The sequence below is a fragment of the Mastigoproctus giganteus genome, chromosome 1 (genome assembly GCF_048544385.1).
Source record: "Mastigoproctus giganteus isolate SK-2022 chromosome 1, ASM4854438v1, whole genome shotgun sequence".
Classification (NCBI taxonomy): Eukaryota; Metazoa; Arthropoda; class Arachnida; order Uropygi; family Thelyphonidae; genus Mastigoproctus; species Mastigoproctus giganteus.
The window spans coordinates 202449256-202470365 of record NC_143575.1 but is presented as its reverse complement, the minus strand read 5'-3'; the positions used below and the strand labels follow the sequence as shown (position 1 = coordinate 202470365).

The 21110-nt window shown below is 37.7% G+C and overlaps 1 protein-coding gene across 1 annotated transcript in view; it reads right to left on the bottom strand.

Annotated features, from left to right (window-relative positions):
• Positions 1 to 21110, bottom strand: part of LOC150091453 (uncharacterized) — a 149223-nt gene that overhangs the window by 56055 nt on the left and 72058 nt on the right. Inside the window, exon 6 of the mRNA XM_090390379.1 lies at positions 6230 to 6400. Coding sequence (XP_090246505.1) covers positions 6230 to 6400 — 171 coding nt within the window. The remainder of the gene's footprint in view (positions 1 to 6229; positions 6401 to 21110) is intronic.

The following is a 21110-nucleotide window of genomic DNA, read 5'->3' as shown; positions in this document are numbered from 1 at the left end:
GCAATGAAAACTTTAACTTTATTACAGTCAAACAATAAAAAATAGGGGAACAAAATAAACAAATTGTTTGTTATGAAGATAAAGCACATTAATAACAGCATGGTTAAAATATCAGCTATTTATATGTTTTTTTGTATGATTCTAGAATATTCTAGAGTTGTAGAATGTTCATCAGCTTTTTTGGAATTAGTAGTAGTAGTAGCATGTAATGCAAGAAAGCAGGTGTATAAGCTTATGCAGCATCAGCCAAAAAAAAAAATATATATATATCACTCCATTCCCTCCAAATGCCTGTCCAGTTCCTGCTTAAATTTATTTAACCTATCAACTTCCACAACGACAGATTGTGGAAGTTAATTGCTGGAAGTTTGTTCCAGCAATTAACCACCCACTGGCTAAAGGCAAATTTCCGCACATCTATTCTACATCTGTCTTTTCTTAATTTGAATTTATGCCCCCTTAGATTCGTAATCTGAACAAGTGGAAGGATCCCATCAGAATTCAGCGTGCTCAACCCATTCAAGACCTTATACATCTCAATCAGATCACCGCGCAGGTGCCTAGTCTCCAGCCACTGCAATTTGAAGAACTTAAGCCTCTCTTGGTAAGAGGATCTCTTCATTCCTCTCACCAATCTTGTTGCCCTTCTCTGTACATGCTCAAGCAAATCTACATCCTTCCTAAAATGAGGACTCAGACCTGTACGCAGTACTCAAGGTGTGGCCTGACCATTGCCTTATACAGAGGGACAATCACTGACCATTGCCTTATACAGAGGGACTCCTTTTCCCTGCTAGCAAAATTCCTATATATCATTGACAAATATTTTATTTTAATTTAATTTTATTTTATTTTATTTTATTTTTTTTTTTTTTCAGTTACATAAATGTTTTATTTTAATAATTTTGGTTCCAAATCCAGCACCACGGGTGATCCTTTTTTTTTTTTTTTTTTTCTTCCCCTCTGGAATGGGCCCCCAGAGGATCCTGGCCTACCTTCTGACAACATTAGGTGGGTCAGAGTCTCTCTTGAGACAGTACGTGCTTTACATGGACTGGCCCACCTTCCCGTGGTGTGGACGAGTACCCAGAATCATCTGTCCAGGTGACTGATGCTTCTGGGTAGCCAAGCGGCTAGAACAGAACAACAAAACACACACATAATACACACAAACAGACGTCACACACATATCTGGCCCATTTGTAGTGCTACTGTTCTTCACAGAGATACGAGGTGGAGTTGAACAAACGTTCTAGGAGCCGCCCTTTACATATACACATGTCCACATGTCCACATATCATTGACAAAACCCCATGACCTGTCCTGGCAGCCTGTCTGCATTCCTCAGAAAACTTCACATCTGGCACAATAGCTCCCAGGTCTTTTTCATTTTCTAACACCTTAAGTGTAGTACCACACAATTGATATGTTTCTCTGAGGTTACTTCTACCCATATGCAGTGCTTTGCATTTGTCAAGGTTAAACTTCAGTTGCCACTTCTTAGTCCATCTGCCCAAATTATCTAGATCCTGTTGCAGTAGCACACTGCCATTACTGTCATTAACAGCCCTGCCAACCTTGTATCATCTGCAAACTTCGACACTAAGCCTGATATAGCTTCATCAATATCATTGATAAATATACAAAACAACAGAGGACCCAACACCGAACCCTGTGGGACTCCAGTAATAACATTAGTCCACCAAGAGCAGCACCCATTAATTACCACCCTCTGTCTTCTTACACTCAACCATCCTTTTATCCATTGTAGCAACTTACCTTTAATACCATTCTGCTCCAATTTGTATCAAAAGCTTTCATGAAATCCAAGTATATGATATCAAAATTATTTTTTGCATCCAGTTCCTTTGTAACCACATCATAATATCCTATCAAATTTGTCAGACAAGACTTTCCCATAAAAACCCATGCTGTATCTGAATTACTGCTGCAGTCTTGTCTAGATGATCCTGCAATGCATCTTTAACTCCATTATTTTACCCAGAACAGAAGATCCCCCTTTGTGAATTGGAGATACATTTGCACATCTCCAGTCCGTGGGGACCTCCCCTGAGTCCAAGGATGCTCTCATAATAATGGCTAAGGGTTTGCTTAGTTGCTTTGCCGTCTCCTTTAATATAACTGGATAGATCCCATCCACCCCAGGTGCCTTTCTTATGTTTAACTTCAACAATTTCTCCTCCACTTTGCTCTCTGTTATTACAAAATCATTAAGTACTCTGCTACAATTTGATAACCTTCTGCCATTTTCAAACCTCATGTGTGAATGTAGATGCAAAATACTCATTCAGTTTGTTTGTTATCTGAGCAGGATCATCAACAGAAGAACCATCGATATCAAGTGGACCAATCAGATTCCTTTTAGAGTTTATATAAGTAAAGAAATCCTTGCTGTTTTTCTTAGAATGTTTTGCCAAAGATTTCTCATAATCTGCCTTCGCCTGCCTAACCTTCTTTGTGACCTGATTACAGACTAGCTTATATCTGCCCTAGGCTTCTGAGTCGCTTGATAATTTATATGCATCCCATGCATTTTTCTTCTCTGTCATGAGTCTCATTAGTTCATTTGATAACAATTTAGGCCTAAACCTTGAACAATATTTCTTAATAGGTATGAAATGTTTAGTAGCATCCACGATTAATTCCTTGAATACTTCCCACTTAGAATTTACTGTTGGTAACACTGTCAGTTGATCCCACTGTACAGAATTTAAAAACTGTGTGAGACCACTGTACTCACTTTTACAGAAGCAAAAATCCTTTCCTTTACCCCTGATGGTAATTATAACTTTAAGTAAATCCCACATCAGTACACTGTGATCACTGCCACCTAGTGGTTCCTTTATCTGCAAATTCTTAATATTAGTAAAATAATAAGAGCAGTTTACCTCAATATAGTGCGTAGAACATTTCCGTATGATACCCTCCAGAAATTAAAACGGAAAAAACGAAAAAAATCGAGACCTTACCAGTACATTAGAGTAAAATATAAATAATTAAATAATCAATTTAACACAATTCGAATCAATTTAAAACAATTAAAAATCAAATTAAAATATTCCAAACGATTTTCCTTCCTCGAAAATATTCAAAACGATTTTCCTTCTTCGTTATATTCGTATTTTCGTTAGATTCTTTTAATTGCGTTAATTTGATTTTTAATTGTTTTAAATTGATTTGAATTGTGTTAAATTGATTATTTAATTATTTATATTTTACTCTAATGTACCAGTAAGTTGTCGATTTTTTCGTTTTTTCCGTTTTAATTTCTGGAGGGTATCATACGGAAATGTTCTACGCACTATATTGAGGTAAACTCCTCTTATTACTTTACTAATATTATTATCAATGTAGAACATATTGAGTAGTACAGCTCTGATTCATACTAGCAAATTCTTAATACAAGAATGATCACTGCTGATAACCAAATCAAGAGTACTACCCTCTCTGGTTGCCTCTCGAACATGCTATTGCAAAAAACTATCATCCAATAAATCCACAAAAGTTTTAATAGTGTGTGAGTGATCAACCCACAAGTTCCAGTCAATATCTGGGAAGTTAAAATCCCCCATTATAAGACATTCTGATTTACTAGCCCACTCTATTTCTCTGTACAATAGTTCATTGTTCATTGCACTCATTCCAGTCATTAAGCCTATAACACACTACTCTTATTTTTGCTTTCGCAGTGCTTATGTCACACCAAACTGACTCAACAGTGCACTGTTCATCTATATCAACTGGATGCACTTCTTTTGATTTTGTTTTTCTTAATTAACAGCATAACACCTCCTCCCTTCCTATCCTGTCTATCCTTTCTGTACACATTTTACTCCCCAAATTCCAGTTCTGCATTCCTTATATCTGTGTGACACCATGTCTCTGCTATCCCAACAATATCCGCCTTTGATGTCTTGACCAACACTTCAAATTCATCAAATTTATTTACTATACTTCTAGCATTGGTATACATGCAATTCAAGAATATTATATAATTCTTAGGTATTCTTCTAGAATATACTCTATTTCTAGATTATTCTAAACATTAGGCAGGATTAAGGAAGTGTTCTGCAGCAAAAAAGATCTCACAAAATAACAATACAGCACATAAAACTACTTGATGTATTAGGCTTAATTTTAAGGCCTTAATTGCAAAGACACAAAACAGATAAACCATGATCCTTGTAACTGAAACTCTGCTCTTTCTAGTGGTGGCAAAAACGAGAGAATTGAAGGTGTCCCACATTAAGATATTTTTCCCAAATATAGGTCAAATTTTGACTTTCAAATTTTGAGTCTATCTTTGAAGAAAAATATCTCAACCAGAAAACAAGTATAACAGTTCATATTTAGTTAGGCTGAAATCATGCAGATGTTAAATGGAATTCCCAAAGAAGAAGGTACCAAAGGTTTTTATTTCAAAGTTATGACTTTCAAAAGTCTTGCTTAAATTTGTCACAACAAATTTTTGGTGCCAGTTTTAGACCACATTATAAAAAATGTGAAGGTTTTTGAGCCTGGACACAAAGTTTTGCATTCTCTGCCAAAAGTTAACTAGGTATACCCTCTCACTGTTGTGCAACAGTAACACTTAAAACTTTGAAATTTTTTTGTGATTTATTCTGCATAACACAAGTGACCTCCACAAAAAAGGTGCTGGTGCCTCAAGCATACTATATTTTGAACTGAAATTTAGCACAGCTTCATTTGAAACCTGTTTAAACATCCACACCAAGCTTCAACAAGCAAGGACCCACTTGTAACTTTACTTGTTGACTTGTATTGCAGTGACGCTTGCTGGTTTGCAAACTGGACTTCAATTTTTTGAAACAGAAAAGGTGGATTCCCATTCAATTTTACAGTTAAAACACCTTATTGAAATTGTTAAAAAGAAACAAAGATATGCAATGAAAATCAATCCTCTATAATTTTTTTTAAAAAATGAGACTTGAAAGTAATGACTAAAATGTGCAAAAGTTTGATTGCTAATGTCTACTTAGTATTTGAAAGAACACTGAGTGCATTATGTTTTCCTTTTTCTCCCGAATTTTCAACCATTTGTTAATTCCAAAACGTGAACGTAACAGTCAATACACCTGCGTAGTTTTTGTGACAAAAGGTGTGTGTGTGTGTGTGTGTGTGTGTGTGTGTGTGTGTGTGTGTGTGTGTGTGTGTGTGTGTGTGTGTGTGTGTGTTTATGTATGTTTAACAAAATTAATATTGTTTTTTTTTTTAAATACTTTATTGTACAGTGCATCAATAAAAGATTGAAACAATGCAATTGCACATTATTTCCATTATCATTCTCTGTGTGATTTTTTTAGAGGTAGTATTGCAATTATTACGCAAAAAAAAGATGAGCAAAATTGATAGTACATATGAAGTTTGAATGCTGAAAAATGGCTACAATTTTCTAAAGTGATCCCACTTATATCGTGATGTGATTCTTTGGACCCGAGCATCATGTTATAACAGGTTTCACCTGTACCATTTTCCTTTTCCACATTTTAAATGTCACAGCATTTTTATTGGAGCCCTGATCCCTTCCAAACTTGAAATTTACACACACACACAAAACCAGTTTACTGCCATAATAAAATCTAAATACAAGAAAGCTACCCAAGTTCAAGGATGATAAATTAAAAGCTCAGAAAAAATTCAGGTTGAGGGCAAGAATTGGAGAAAATCCGAAGTTCATTGAAAATTGCCAAGGCTCACACAAACTGAAGTCTACACAAACTTTCTTATAAACCAACTGTGATTTCCATAAATTGGTCAATCTCAAACAAGGAGAATAATATCAGGGTTCTGTGCAAGAAAAGCTGCTACACATATTAATCTTTAACAGCATGAAATATAACACAGGATTACTGCATAGAGCAGGCCTTGAAATTCTCCACTGAATCCACAGATTCATGGAATAATCTAGTCCAACAAGTGGTCAAAGTTCTGATAAAGATGTAATATATTACTAAATAATAAATGATTTTATTGTAGTGTCGTTAAAGAGTAATTAGTATTAATCTTTATGGATAACATACACAACACAAAGAAAATAACTCATTCAAAGTCTTGATTAGAGAAAATCAAGAGATATGAAAGAAGTAGCAAAATAAATAATATTAAAATAAAGTGAAAGCAAATGCAAGGTAATTTTTATTGTATAAAGCAATCACTATTTGAAAACATAATTAATTTACATGCTTACCTCTTGCAAACCAGCTTTCAATGATAACAACTTGTCATCCTTCATGGCTATTTCTACCTTCAAAGCAGCAACATCATTTCTCTCTTTTTCCAGGTGATATTCATATGTTTCCAGAACTTTCTTGTATAAGTTCTCGTACGTTTGAAATTTGTGCTGTTCAGCTACTAACAACTACATTATTTCATTTAAAAAAAATAAATATAAATTAGACTGTAGTACTGTGTGAACAAGGAATTATGATATTCCATGAATTTCAATTCACAATCATGAACTTGACAAAACGAACTGAAATGGTAGTCTACTAAGTTTAAAAATAAAATGAAATAATATTTTAAATAAGAACCACATTGGGTAAAATACAAAGTAAAAGAAATGATTGATAAGCAATAAATAAAAATTTTAAAATACATCTTACGGAAGCAAACACTCCACTTTTCAATGAAAGTGTGCAAGTATTTCACATTCAGACACATTTAAACATTACAGCAGATTATTACACAGGAGCACAGAGGTGCATACTTTTGGTAGTGTTCCCTCCCTCAAGAAACTGATGTACGATACAACTACCATGCTGCTGTTCTAATGATCGGGTCTGTCATTTTTGCATAATGCAATCTTAATATGTATATGATATGACATTTTCTTTTGTCAAAGTTGTGTACAGTTTAAATATCCTGGCTCTCTGCAGAGTCAATCCACTGAGTGCTCTTCCAAAATGTTTCATCACCATTGAAGGGCGATAGCAGTATGAATGGTGGTCAAATGTTTTGTCAAATTTATCCTTCAGTCTATGTATTAAACGAGGTAATGCATATTGCAGTCATGACATCTGTTTTAAAAAAAATTAAGTTTTTCTCTAAACTTGATTACAGCTTTTATTTTCTGAGAGCTGTTAACTCTGCACAAATCTAAAATCTGTCCTAACATGGAATACACTTACCAAATGTATTGAAGCATCCCCAAAATCTCTGAAAATCTTTGATACACTTGAACAATACCATATATATTTTCCACCATATGTATTTTCTAATAATTATAATGAATGCAATTTCAAAACCAATATCAATAGTTTTCTCCTAGCATCTCAATCCTCAATAAATCAATAGTAAGAGTACAATAAATCCAACGTAATTTTTTATTTAGAGTCATTGTAAAAAACATTCCTTTATTTCACAAATGAGGAGGGCAACATCTCTAGCTATAGCAGAATGGTCAAGTGTGAGGGTACAAAAGTACACTTTGAATGACTGTGGTTCTACTTTGAGTGACCATGACTACTAAATACAATAATGTTCTTGTACCTCTACCTACCTTATGAACCCTGACTTTATGTAGTTATCATGGAATGTAAACAGAAAATTTATTTTTTAATTAACCAATACACAATATTACACCCCTTCTTTAATGCAGGCTTTTCTGCCTGAATTGACCACCACTGTCATTTTTGCATTGTTTTTCAACTAATGCAAAAGTCTGAAACAATATACTAATTTTTTTTTGAATTTATATTTCCTTATGTTAATTTAAACCTATTTTATATAAAAAAAATATGCTTTTTTTGGAAGTCCTTCCCATTATAACATTGTGCTTATGAGATAAAAAAAACTTTCGCTAACACAATTCAACTAATTAGCATTAGCATCAGTACAGGCACATGATGCAAGAAAGCAAGCTTATGCAGCATCAACCAAAAAAATAAAAAAAAAAAAAACCCGCTCCCATTTCACCCCTTCGTTTGTACCAAATACCTGTCCAACCCAGCCTTAAATTTATTTAGGCTATTGATTTCCACAACAAAGGATGGAAGTCTGTTCCATCCACCAACCAACCAACCAACCACCCGCTGGCTAAAGGCAAACTTCCGCACATCTATCCTACATCTGTCTTTCGTCAATTTGAATTTATATGCCCTCTCAGGTGATTATTCTGAGCAAGAGGAAAAATCCCATCAGCATTGAGCATGCTCAAACCTTTATACACCTCAATCAGATCACCTCGAAGGTACCTCGTCTCCAGACACTGTAATTTGCAAAACTTAAGCCTTTATTCATAAGAGTAACCCTTCGTTCCATTCAATAATCTTGTTGCCCTTCTCTGTACTCATTCCAACAGCTCTACATCCTTCTTAAAATGAGGCCTCCAGACTTGTATACAGTACTCAAGGTGTAGCCTGACCATTTCCTTATACAAGAGGATAATCACCTCCTTATCCCTGTTGGAAAAATTTCTGTATATCATTTACAAGACACCATAAGTTACTCTTGCAGACCATCTGCACTGCTCAGAAAACTTCATATCTGCCTGCACAATTACCCCCAGGTCCTTTTCGTTCTCTACCACTGTCAGTGTAGTACCACAGAATTGATACGTTGCTCTGGGGTTATTGCTTCCCATATGTAGCACTTTGAATTTTCAATGTTAGCATTAGCATTAGTAGAGGCATTTGATGCAAGAAAGCAAGCTTATGCAGCATCAGCCAAAAAAAAAAAAAAAAAACCCACTTCCACTTCACCCCTCTGTTCGTTCAAAATACCTGTCCAGCTGAGCCTTAAACTTATTTAGGCTATCAACCTCCACCACAAGGGATGGAAGTCTGTTCCACCAACCAACCATCCGCTGGCTAAAGGCAAATTTCTGCACGTCTATCCTACATCTGTCTTTCCTCAATTTGAATTTATGCCCTCTCAGGTGATTTTTCTGAGCTAGAGGAAGAATCCCATCAGCATTGAGCATGCTTAAACCATTCAAGGCTTTATACACCTCTATCAGATCACCTCGCTGGTGCCTAGTCTCCAGACACTGTAATTTGCAAAACTTAAGCCTTTCTTCGTAAGAGCACCCCTTTGTTCCATTCACTAATCTTGTTGCCCTTCTCTGTACTCGTTCCAGCAGCTCTACATCCTTCTTGAAATGAGGCCTCCAGACCTGTATACAGTACTCAAGGTGTGGCCTGACCATCGCCTTATACAATGGAATAATCACCTCCTTATCCCTGCTGGAAAAATTCCTGTATATCATTGACAATACTCCATGAGCTACTCTTGCAGCCCGTCTGCACTGCTCAGAGAACTTCATATCTGCCTGCACAACCACCCCCAAGTCCCTTTCATTCTCTACCACTGTCAGTGTAGTACCACAGAGTTGATACGTTTCTCTGGGGTTGCTGTTTCCCATGTGTAGTACTTTACATTTGTCAATGTTAAACTTCATTTGCCACCTCTCAGCCCATCTGCTCAACCTTTCCAGATCCTGTTGCAGCAGCATAGTGTCAGTAGTGTCCTTGACAACCCTGCCAACCTTTGTATCATCTGCAAACTTGGACATTAAGCCCGATATACCATCATCAATATCATTTATAAATACAGAAAACAATAATGGACCCAACACTGAGCCCTGAGGGACTCCACTAATAACATCAGTCCACGATGAGCAGTGTCCATTGATTACCACTCTCTGTCTTCTCCCCCTCAACCACCCCTTTATCCATAGCAGCAATTTGCCTCCAATGTCACACTGCTCCAATTTGTGTAGCAGTCTTCCATGTGCAACAGTATCAAAAGCCTTTCTAAGATCCAAGTATATAATATCAAAGTTATTCCCTGCATCCAGTTCTTTTGTGACTGCATCATAGTATCCAATCAAGTTGGTCAGGCAAGACTTCCCCTTAACAAAACCATGCTGTGGCTGAGCTATAACTGAAGTCTTGTCTAAATGATCCTGCAGTGCTTCTTTAACCAGTGCCTCCATTAATTTTCCTGGAACAGAAGTTAAGCTCACAGGTCTATAATTACTTGTGTCAGCCTTTGATCCTCCTTTGTGAATTGGGGTCACATTTGCACATTTCCAGTCTATGGGTACCTCCCCTGAGTCCAAGGAAGCTCTCATAATTATGGCTAAGGGTTTGCTTACTTCCTTTGCTGCCTCCTTTAATATAACTGGATAGATCCCATCCACCCCGGGTGCCTTTCTTGTGTTTATCTTCAACAGTTTCTCCTCCACTTTACTCCCAGTTATTTCAAGATTCTGTAGCTTACTGCTAGAGTTGAATACACCTCTGGCATTATTCTCGCTGAATAACTCCTCATGTGTGAATGTCGATGCAAAATATTCATTTAGTTTGTTGGCTACCTGAGCAGGATCATCAACACTTGACCCATCAGTATCAAGTGGACCAATCTGATTCATCCCCTTCCTTCTAGAGTTTACATAAGTAAAGAACTCTTTGCTGTTTTTCTTTGCATCCCTTGCCAAGGATTTCTCGTAATCTGCCTTCGCCTGCCTAACCTCCTTTGTAACTTGGTTGCATATCAACTTGTATCTATCATAGGCTTCTGTGTCATGTGTTAATTTGTATGTATCCCACGCATTTTTCTTCTCTGCCATATGCCTCATTAGTTCATCTGACATCCATTTTGGCCTAAACCTTGAACAATATTTCTTAGTTGGTATGTAAAGCCTAGTAGCTTCCAAGATAAGTTCTTTGAATGCTTCCCATTTTGAATTTGCTGTTGGTAACAACATCATCAGTTGGTCCGACTGTATAGAATTTAAATACTGTCTCAGTCCATCGTAGTCGCCTTTACGGAAGCAATAACCCTTCCCTTTACCCCTAATGGTAGTTACCTCTTTGAGTAAATCCCACTTCAGCACACTGTGATCACTGCCACCTAGTGGTTCATTTATCTGCAGATTCTTAATGCATGAAGAATCACTGCTGATAATCAAATCAAGAGTATTACTCCCTCTAGTTGCCTCCCGAACATGCTGATGTAGAAAACAATCATCCAATAAATCCACAAAAGCCCTGCTAGTGTGTGAGTAACCAGCCCCCAAATTCCAGTCAATATCTGGGAAATTAAAATCTCCCATTATAAGACACTCTGATTTATTGGCCCACTCTATTTCCCTGTACAGTTCCTTATTATACTCATCAGAGTCATTAGGCCTATAGCACACTCCTACTCTCAATTTTGATCTCCCAATGTTTATGTCACACCAAACTGACTCCACACTGCACTGTCCAGCGATGTCGACTGGCTTCACTTCCTTGGTTTTTATGTGTTTCTTAACTAATAGCATAACCCCTCCCCCCTTCCTATCCTGTCTATCCTTTCTGTAGACGTTGTACTCCCCAAATTGCAGTTCTGCATCCCTTATATCTGTGTGACACCAAGTCTCTGATATCCCAACAATATCTGCCTTCGATGTTTTGAGCAATACCTCAAATTCATCAAATTTATTTACTAAACTCCTAGCATTGGTGTACACGCAAGTATACCTGCACCTGTTTCTATTCTTAGCTACCCTAACACAACCCATGTGTTTACTTGTACCGCAATGGCTCCCAGCAGTCTCTGAAATACCATGCATCTTGTTTTTCAGGCTTCTGCTCATTCTAATAGAAGCAGTGCAAGAATCTCTTTCACCTCTGCCAGTGGCTACTGTCAATCTATTGGTCTTTGTCTCTCCCCAAGCTAGCAGTTTTCCGACCCACCTAACACTGCCTCGATAGCATCAGCAAATATTCTTGCACCCTTTCTATTTAAGTGTATCCCATCCCTGTAGAAGCAATCTCTCCTGTTAACAAGTACAGTCCAGGCTGAAAAAAATTCTACCCCTTGAGCCTTGCACAATCTTTCCAGGGCCGAATTGATCGACAAGGCTCTCATCATATACTCCCTCCTATCGTGTCTGGGCAGAATTGCAGACACTTTCAAATTCAACCCTAATTCTCGGCTTTTGTTCAGCAGTGACCTGTACTTGTTAAGTAATTCTGCCGGTCTCCTACTCTTAATATTATTAGTGCCAACGTGTACAACTATATCACCTTTTGTGCCCTTAAAAGATGATATTCGCTCTACAACGTCATCAACCTTTGCCCCTGGCAGACATACCCTGGTCCTGTTCCACCTATCTTTTTTACAAAGCATGTTCCCCGTTTCCCTGACAATAGAGTCACCAACAACTACTAGTTCCTTCGGGACCAGCGCATTCTGCCTTGGGGGTTGCCTCTGTGTCACACGATACCCAAGTGCAAGCTCTGGCGTTGATGTGGGCAGCTGAGAGCTTGATGGGCCCCTCAATTTAGTTTCTTCGAGGGCATCCACCCTGTCCTTCAAGCTCTCATATAGGCCCACAAGAACGCCGAGTTGTTGCCTGATATCGATACACTCCTTGCATCGCGCACACACAAAGACATCCCCCTTGGCAGTATCATGTCCCGTACCCGATTGCTCTGCAAACATCAAGCAAACAGTGCATTTTATAAGGCTGTGAGTCAGAGGACAACTGCCCCCCTCAGTTCTGCTCTGAGCCACAGCACTTCCATTAGCTTGAGCCTTTTGCTTTGCTGCTCTGTTTGACTGTTTGCTGCTCTGATGTTAAACTTCATTTGCCACCTCTAGAAAAGTTTAGCAGATTTGTCAATCTGCTAAACTTTTCTAGATCCTGTTGCAGCAACGTACTGTCCTTATCAATCCTGCCAACCTTCATATCATCTGTAAATTTGGACATTAAGCCTGATATACCATCAATAATATCATTTATAAATACAAAAAACAACAATGGACCCAACACTAAGCCCTGAGGGACTCCACTAATAACATTAGTCCATGATGAGCAGTAACCATTGATTACCATTCTCTGTCTTCTCCCACTCAACCATCCCTTTATCCATATCAGCAATTTGCCTCCAATGCCACACTCCTCCAATTTGTTCAGCAGTCTTCCATGTGCAACAGTATCAAAAGCCTTTCTAAGATCCAAATATGATATCAAAGTTATTCCCTGCATCCAATTCCTTTGTGACCATATCATATCACTGTCACCTAGTGGTACCTTTATCTGCAGATTCTTAATGCATGAAGAATCACTATTGATAATCAGATCAAGAGTATTACCCCCTCTTGTTGCCTCCCGAACATGCTGATGTAGAAAACAATCAGCCAATAAATCTACAAAAGCCTTGCTAGTGTGTGAGGGACCAACCCACAAATTCCAGTCAATATCTGGGAAATTAAAATCCCCCATTATAAGACTCTCTGATTTACTGACCCACTATTTCCCTGTACAGTTTCTTATTATACTCATCAGAGTCATTAGGCCTACAACACACTCCTACTCTCAATTTTGACCTCCCAGTGCTTATGTCACACCAAACTGACTCAACACTGCACTGCCCAGCGATGTCCACTGGCTTCACTTCCTTGGATTTTGTGTGTTTCTTAACTAATAGCATAACCCCTCCTCCCTTCCTGTACACATTGTACTCCCCAAATTCCAATTCAGCATTCCTTATATCTGTGTGACACCATGACTCTGATATCCCAACAATATCTGCCTTTGATGTTTTGAGCAATACCTCAAATTTATTTACCAAACTTCCGCACATCTATCCTACATCTGTCTTTCGTCAATTTGAATTTATATGCCCTCTCAGGTGATTATTCTGAGCAAGAGGAAAAATCCCATCAGTATACATGCACCTGTTCCTATTCTTAGCTACCCTAACACAACTCGTGTGTTTACTTGTACCGCAATGACTCCCAGCAGTCTCTAAATAACCTGCATCTTGTTTTCCAGGCTGCTGCTCATTCCAATAGAAGCAGTGCAAGAATCACTTTCACCTCTGCCAGTGGCTATTGTTAATCTATTAGTCCTTGTATCCCCCCAAACTAGCAGTTTTGCGACCCACCTAATACTGCCTTGATAGCATCAGCAAATATTCTTGCACCCTTCCTATTTAAGTGTATCCCATCCCTGCAGAAGCAGTCTCTCCTGTTAACAAGTATAGACCAGGCTGAAAAAAATTCTACCCCTTGAGCTTTGCACAATCCTTCCAGGGCCAAATCGATCGACAAGACTCTCATCATATACTCCCTCCTATCGTGTCTGGGCAGAATTGCAGACACTTTCAAATTCAACCCTAATTCACAGCTTTTTTTCAACAGTGACCTGTATTTGTTAAGTAATTGCACTGGTCTCCTACTCTTAATAACATTAGTGCAATGTGTACAACACTATCACCTCTTGTGCCCTTAAAAGACGATATCTGCTGTACAACATCATCAACCTTTGCCCCAGGCAGACATACCATGGTACTGTTCTACCTATCCTTTTTACATACCATGTTACCTGTTTCCCTGACAATAGCATCACTAACAAATACTAGTTCCTGTGGGACCAGTGCATTCTGCCTTGGGGGTTGCCACTCTGTTGCGCGGCCGACCAGGCTAGCCGAGTGGGTAAAGTACCTGCCCGGCAACCCAAAGGTTGCGGGTTCGATTCCCGCCTCGGGCTTGGATCAAAGTACTGCAAAAACCTTGGGAGGTGCAATATGGCCACAGAAGCCGATGCGCCAACAACTACCAAATCAAAAAAAAAAAAAAAAAAAAAAAAAACTCTGTTGCGCGATGATCAAGTGCAAGCTCTGGCATTGATGTGGGCAGCTGAGAACTTGATGGACCCCTCAATTTAGATCCTTCAAGGGCATCCTCCTTGTCCTTGAAGCTCTCATATAGGCCCATAACAACGCTGAGTTATCGCCTCATTTCCTCACACTCCTTACATCGCGCGCACACAAAGACATCCCCCCTTGGCAATATCATGTCCCGTACCTGATTGCTCCACAAACATCAAGCAAGCAGTACATTTTAAAAGGCTGTGATTCAGAAGGCAACTGCCCCCCTCAGTTCTCTTCAGAAGGCAACTGCCCCCCTCAGTCCTCAGCTTGAGCCTTTTGCTTTGCTGCTCTGGTCTGAGTCATGATTTCGATTCAATTTCAATAAAATTCCAATTCCAGCACAAAATTATAACCCTAAACTTGTATCCCAATGCAGTTATAACACTATATATCTATATATTTTTTCAGATATCAAGTATTATCTTCAAGGTCCGATATACAACTTCCGTATCAAGTTATGTATTAATTAATTATGTTACGTTTGCTCTAAGTCGTTATATGTATTTAGTTAAAAAGTACAATTTACTTGACAATGAAGTTTAACAAGATTAATAAATTTTACTGATTAATTGATAATATTATATACTATACTAAGCTACCACTATCTAGTTCAGGATATAACATTGTATTGTATAACAATGGCAGCAAGTTACGAATGGTAAATCCACGGACACTTAAGTATTAATTAACTTCCAAAATCTCGCTGTCTGAATTCAGAATAAACCAAGGATCTTGACTTGGTCTATAAGCTACTTATAGAAAATAATTTAATATAACAATTAGTCAATTAAGCGGCTAAATATAGCTAAAAAAAAAAAAAAAAAAAAAAAAAAAAAACTTACTGTTCACCAGAGCTGCAAAACTTGTAAAACACGTGGATTGGATACCCTTACTAATACTAAGTAATAACCTACAAAATCTCTAAGTTATAATTTAAACTAAGTATCATAACTAGGAATATAAAGCTACTCTAGAAAATAAGCTAATATGCCAATTTAAGTTAATAAAACAGAAAAAACTTCTCTATTTTCCGGAGCTGTAAAAGCTTCGCCTGCACAAGGCTGTTGTTGTTATTGTGGTGTTTTCTGACGCAAGAGCTACTTAGGCCATATTGCGCCTCCTAAATTAATTGAGTTACTTATGATAACTGCACGGTGGGCAGTTAGAAACGGTCATACATTTTTATTTGTTTTATATACAAAAAGAATTCAGAGAGATTTGCTTCTTTACCTATTATGCTATTCAGAGAGAGAGGTTGCTGTAGATCTGAAATGAAACTAAAAGACATTCATCGGGCATTGCTGAACAAGTTACATTCAAGGAGTATATGTTTTACTGTAAGTGTTTTACTGTAAGTCTACTGTAAGCAGTGTGCACAAGGCTACTCTCGTTCCTAAATGCCAGCTTTTGCAGAAGGTATTACTCAAATTAGTCAAATGACTGAATTTCTGCATTAGTATAACACATTCATCTGTAGAATGATCCTCTGATTTCATCCAGTTATGTAGTGCAGGTTTGCCTATTAGAAATATGGCATTTAGAAAGTTCGAACATTGTACTTCTATTGATTTTTCACAAATAAACAAACAAAAGCACATCTATATATCATAGGATCATAAACAGTAATTCTTTCTCTATTTTGGGATTGTTATAAAGCTTGGATAGTCTTTTTAATGATCTTCTCAATAAGATGCATTTTTATTATTTTGTTTAATATTTCCCAATTAAATTGTAATCTGGTTCAGGCCGCACTCGGGAGTGTTGTGGGCCACATGTGGCCCTGCGTGTCTGAGACCTCTGCTCTAAACCACCCAGGTACTGTTTTAATCTATCTTTTTCTTCCTCATTGAATTCTTCATTGCCTTTTCTAAAGCTACCATTACCATATCAACATAATCACTTGACGAAACATTCTCTTCCTCACCTTCTGGGAAATCCTGGGTGATCGCACTATTCAAATTTTCCAGGTTTACTGTCCTTACAGTACCTGTAAGTTTCCAGTACCTGGAAACTGTAAGCCCCTGGCTTTATGGCCGTGAAGGGTAATAAAGATTATCTCTCTCTCTCTCTCTACCTTTGATTTCACATTATGTATTCACACTTTCACTATAAACTGTTTCAAAGCTGTGGTCTGAGGAAGACCATTCAGTTTGCAATGTCCAATTCACCTTACAAAGAAGGTTGGGACTTAAAATTATAATATTAATATTCATAATATTCAACTGTTCACACAGATGGCTATAAGTTGATAACTGGTCTTCCTTATTTATAACTTCCAAACCTAAAGAAGAGAGAAACTTTCACCTTTCTCATTTGGTTCCATACTATTCCAAAATGGAGAAATTGCATTTGCAATAAATGCAATAAAAAGATTGTATTACAATAAACAAACAAACCATTGCAATAAAATTATTTGCATCTATAAGTCTTTCACAGCCTAAAGTGAGAACAATATGTTCTAGCTGATCTAAATATCCATCAACAGAATTATTACACTAGCTATAAGATGAAACAATACAGAACTTCCCAACATCACATATAAGTTCTAAACATATTGCATGCATATAAGATAAAAAAAAAAAAAAAACCCAAAACAGTAACATCACAGTCTGATTTTCCAATAACAACAGCTGCTTGACAGTTACCAGGCTTATAGTAATAGTGGCATGTGATGCAAGAAAGCAAGCGTATGAGCTTATGTAGCATCAACCAAAATAAAAAAAAAAAAAAATTCACACAACCATTCCCTCTAAATGCTTGTCCAGTTCCTCCTTAAATTTATTTAACCTATCAACTTCCACAATGACAGATGGAGGTTTGTTCCAGCAATTAACCACCCGCTGGCTAATGGCAAATTTCTGCACATCTATTCTACAGCTGTCTTTCCTTAATTTTAATTTATGCCCACACAGGTTCGTAATCTGAGCAAGAGGAAGAATGCCATCAGAACTGTGCCTGCTCAACCCGTTCAAGACCTTATACACCTCAATCAGATCACCTCGCAGGTGCTTAGTCTCCAGGTGCTGCAATTTGAAGAACTTAAGCCTTTCTTGGTAAGAGGACCCTTGCTGTACTTGCTCAAACAACTCTACATCCTTCCTAAAATTAGGCCTCCAGACTTATATACAGTACTCAAGGCATGTTCTGACCATTGTCTTATGCAAAGGGATAATCATCTCCTTTTCCCTACTAGCAAAATTCCTGTATATCATTTACAATACCTCATAACCTGCTCTGGCAGCCTGTCTGCACTGCTCAGAAAACTTCTTATATATGACTTCACAATTACTCCCAAGCCTTTTTCATTTTCTACTGCCCTAAGTTTAGTACCACACAGTGGTATTTTTCTCTGGGGTTACTTCTCCCATATGCAGTACTTTGCATTTGGGTAGCTAATGCTTGCTTCCCTGGCATTAGCTACCTGCTCATTTGAAACATTTCTGCCCTCAGAACATCTGGCTAATATATTCTGTTGCAGTAACAAACAAGAACTCTTGAGGTATGTGCAAGCATTACTCAAGGCATGGCCTGAACATTGCCTGATACAAAGGGATAATCACCTCCTTTTCCCTACCATATTAACAGATAACTACCATATATCAATATTAACAGATAAACACATATCTGTATTACCCTTGTCTTCGCCCCAAACTAGCAGTTTCCCTTAACCTTTAAGGTATCCTCAATAATACTGACAAAAACTCTTGTACCACCTTTGTTTAAATATATCGCATCTCTACAAAACAGATTCCTTCTACCTACAAGTGCAGGCCAAGCTAATAGAAATTTAGCATTAGTTAAGTATATGATGCAAGAAAGCAAGTTTATGCAGCATCAGCCAAAAAAACCTTCCCATTTTGCCCATCCGGTCACTCAAAATGTTTGTCTAGGTCAGTCTTAAATTTATTTAACTATCAACTTCCACAACAACAGATGGAAGTCTGTTCCAGCAATTAACTACCCACTGGCTAAAGGAAAACTTCTGCACATCTATTCTACAACTGTCTTTCCTCAAATTGAATCTATGCCCCCTCAGGTTCTTAGTCTCAACATGTGAAAGTACCCTGTCAGCATTGAGCCTGCTCAAACCAGTGAACACCTCGTATACCTCAATCAGATCACCTCGCAGGTGCCTAGTCTCCAGTAGCCCTTCTCTGTACTCGTTCTAGCAATTCTACATCCTTCCTAAAATGAGGGCCTCCAAACCTGTATGCAATACTCAAGGTGTAGCCTGAACATTGCCTTATACAAAGGGATAATCACCTCCTTGTCTCTGCTAGCAAAATTCCTATATATCATTGACAAAACTCCATGACCTGCTCTGGCAGCCTGTATGCACTGCTCAGAGAACTTCATATCTGACTGCACAATTACCCCCATGTCTTTTTCATTCTCTGCCTCTCTGAGTGTAGTATCGCAGAGTTGGTACGTTTCTCTTAGTTTACTTCTACCCATATGCAGTAATTTTCCCCCCAAAAGCCTTGCAGAGTCCTTCAAGTCTTGAGTTAATCTACAAGGCTTTCGGCATATAATCCCTCCTATCGTACCTGGGCAGAACTGCAAACACGTAGACATTCTGACCTAACTCGCAGCATTTCTTCAGCATTAATAATAATAAGAGAATAATAATATTCTCTTAACCAGTAGACTGTCAAATTTTAAGGCCCCCTTAAAATTTGCAGTCTACCAGCAGACATACCCTGGTTCTAGTCCACCTATCCTTATTATAAAAAATAGTTCCCATTTCCCGACAATGCAGTCTTCTAATAGAACTAAGTCCTTTTGAAACAGAGCAGTTTGCACTTGGTTATTCTGTTCTGAGGTCCCAAATTGGGAGTGCATCACTTGGGAAGTTACTAGAGCCTTGAGTCCCTGGGGAGTTCCCAGTTACGTTATTCTTGAGGGCAAGCACCCGTTTTTTCGGTGACTCAAATTGTTCTAGTAATGCACCAAATTTAAACTTAAGGTTGGTACACTCCGTACAATGATGACAAAGAAAAGAATCACCAGGTGAGCTATGATTATCCACTATGTCGACCTTGCAATACACAACAGGTTCTGCAAAGGATAAAATCATGACTCACCCAGAAATCACCATACCCTCTTATGAAGCGTTTAAGGCTGATCTTGTAGCAACAATTGTAAAATTTACTAAATATCAATAAAAGAAACTTTCAAAAACTTATATTTATTATACAGCAGGCCCCCGTTATAACGCGGTTCGCTATAACACTGTTATTATATTATAACCCGTGTCTGACTATAACGCTGTCACAGATCACTATAACGCTCTTTTACAGATTACATTTTTGACATATTTAACGAAATTGTTTCATTTGATGGAGTCGATAGCTTGAAAATGAATAGCAAAACAGCATTGAAACGTTTCCCACGCCGACTTGAGAAATTTTCCCACGCTCAGTGAAATTTTCTCGCACGCTAATTTAATTTCAGTACAGTGGCTTGTTACGTAGTTCCTAGATCAACATTTTAAAAAATGACGAAGTATATTGCTTGTAATATTTGCGTTATATGCATTTATCCGAAGTCTAGTCATCACTCAGTACCGTATTAGACAACGTGAGAAACGGACAGTTTACTCGAACATTGTATCATAATTAATGCAACCAACGCAGTTACATTTTCGAAGAATGAAAAAAGAATGAAAAATCAACAACGTCTGAGCACAGTACGAAGACTATAAATGTAAGAAAAAGACTGAATTTGAAAATTAGACGTTTTGAAGCGAATCGATTCCGGTCAACGACAAGCGGATGTGTGCCATAATTTAGGACTTCCAACTTTAACTGTAAGAACAATTATAAAAAAATAAAGAATTAATTTTTGCAGCGGGAAAGGTAGCTGTTCCACTGCAAGCAACTAGGACTAGGCCGGCTATTAGGATTGAAATGGAAAGACTTTAATTTTAATGAAGATAATGTCCAATGCAGAATTCAGTTAAGTTAAATATTGAGAGAGAGAGAGAGAGATCGAGATCGATCTGAAGAAAACTCTCCTAAAAAAAATGTGGAACCATTTAAAACTGGTAAGGGCTGGTAGAATAGATTTAGAATGCAGATCAAGGAGCCGAAACTTTCAAAAAAGAACTTGTTAAAATTATTGAAGAAGGGTATTGTGTGTTATACTTCTCAACAAGTTTTTAACATAGATGAAGCAGGACTTTTGTGGAAACGAATGCCTAAAAGAAGTTTCATATTGAAAGAAGAAAAAACATGCCAAGTTTCAAAGCGGCGAATGATCAGTTGACGTTATTGTTGGGTGGTAACGCTGCGGGCCATTTAAAATTAATACCCCTTTTAGTTTATTTGGAAGAGGGCCAAAGTTCAACTCAAAATCCACACATTTTTCATGATTAAATTCATCCATTAAATTAAATCAATTAAATTCATGATTTTAATT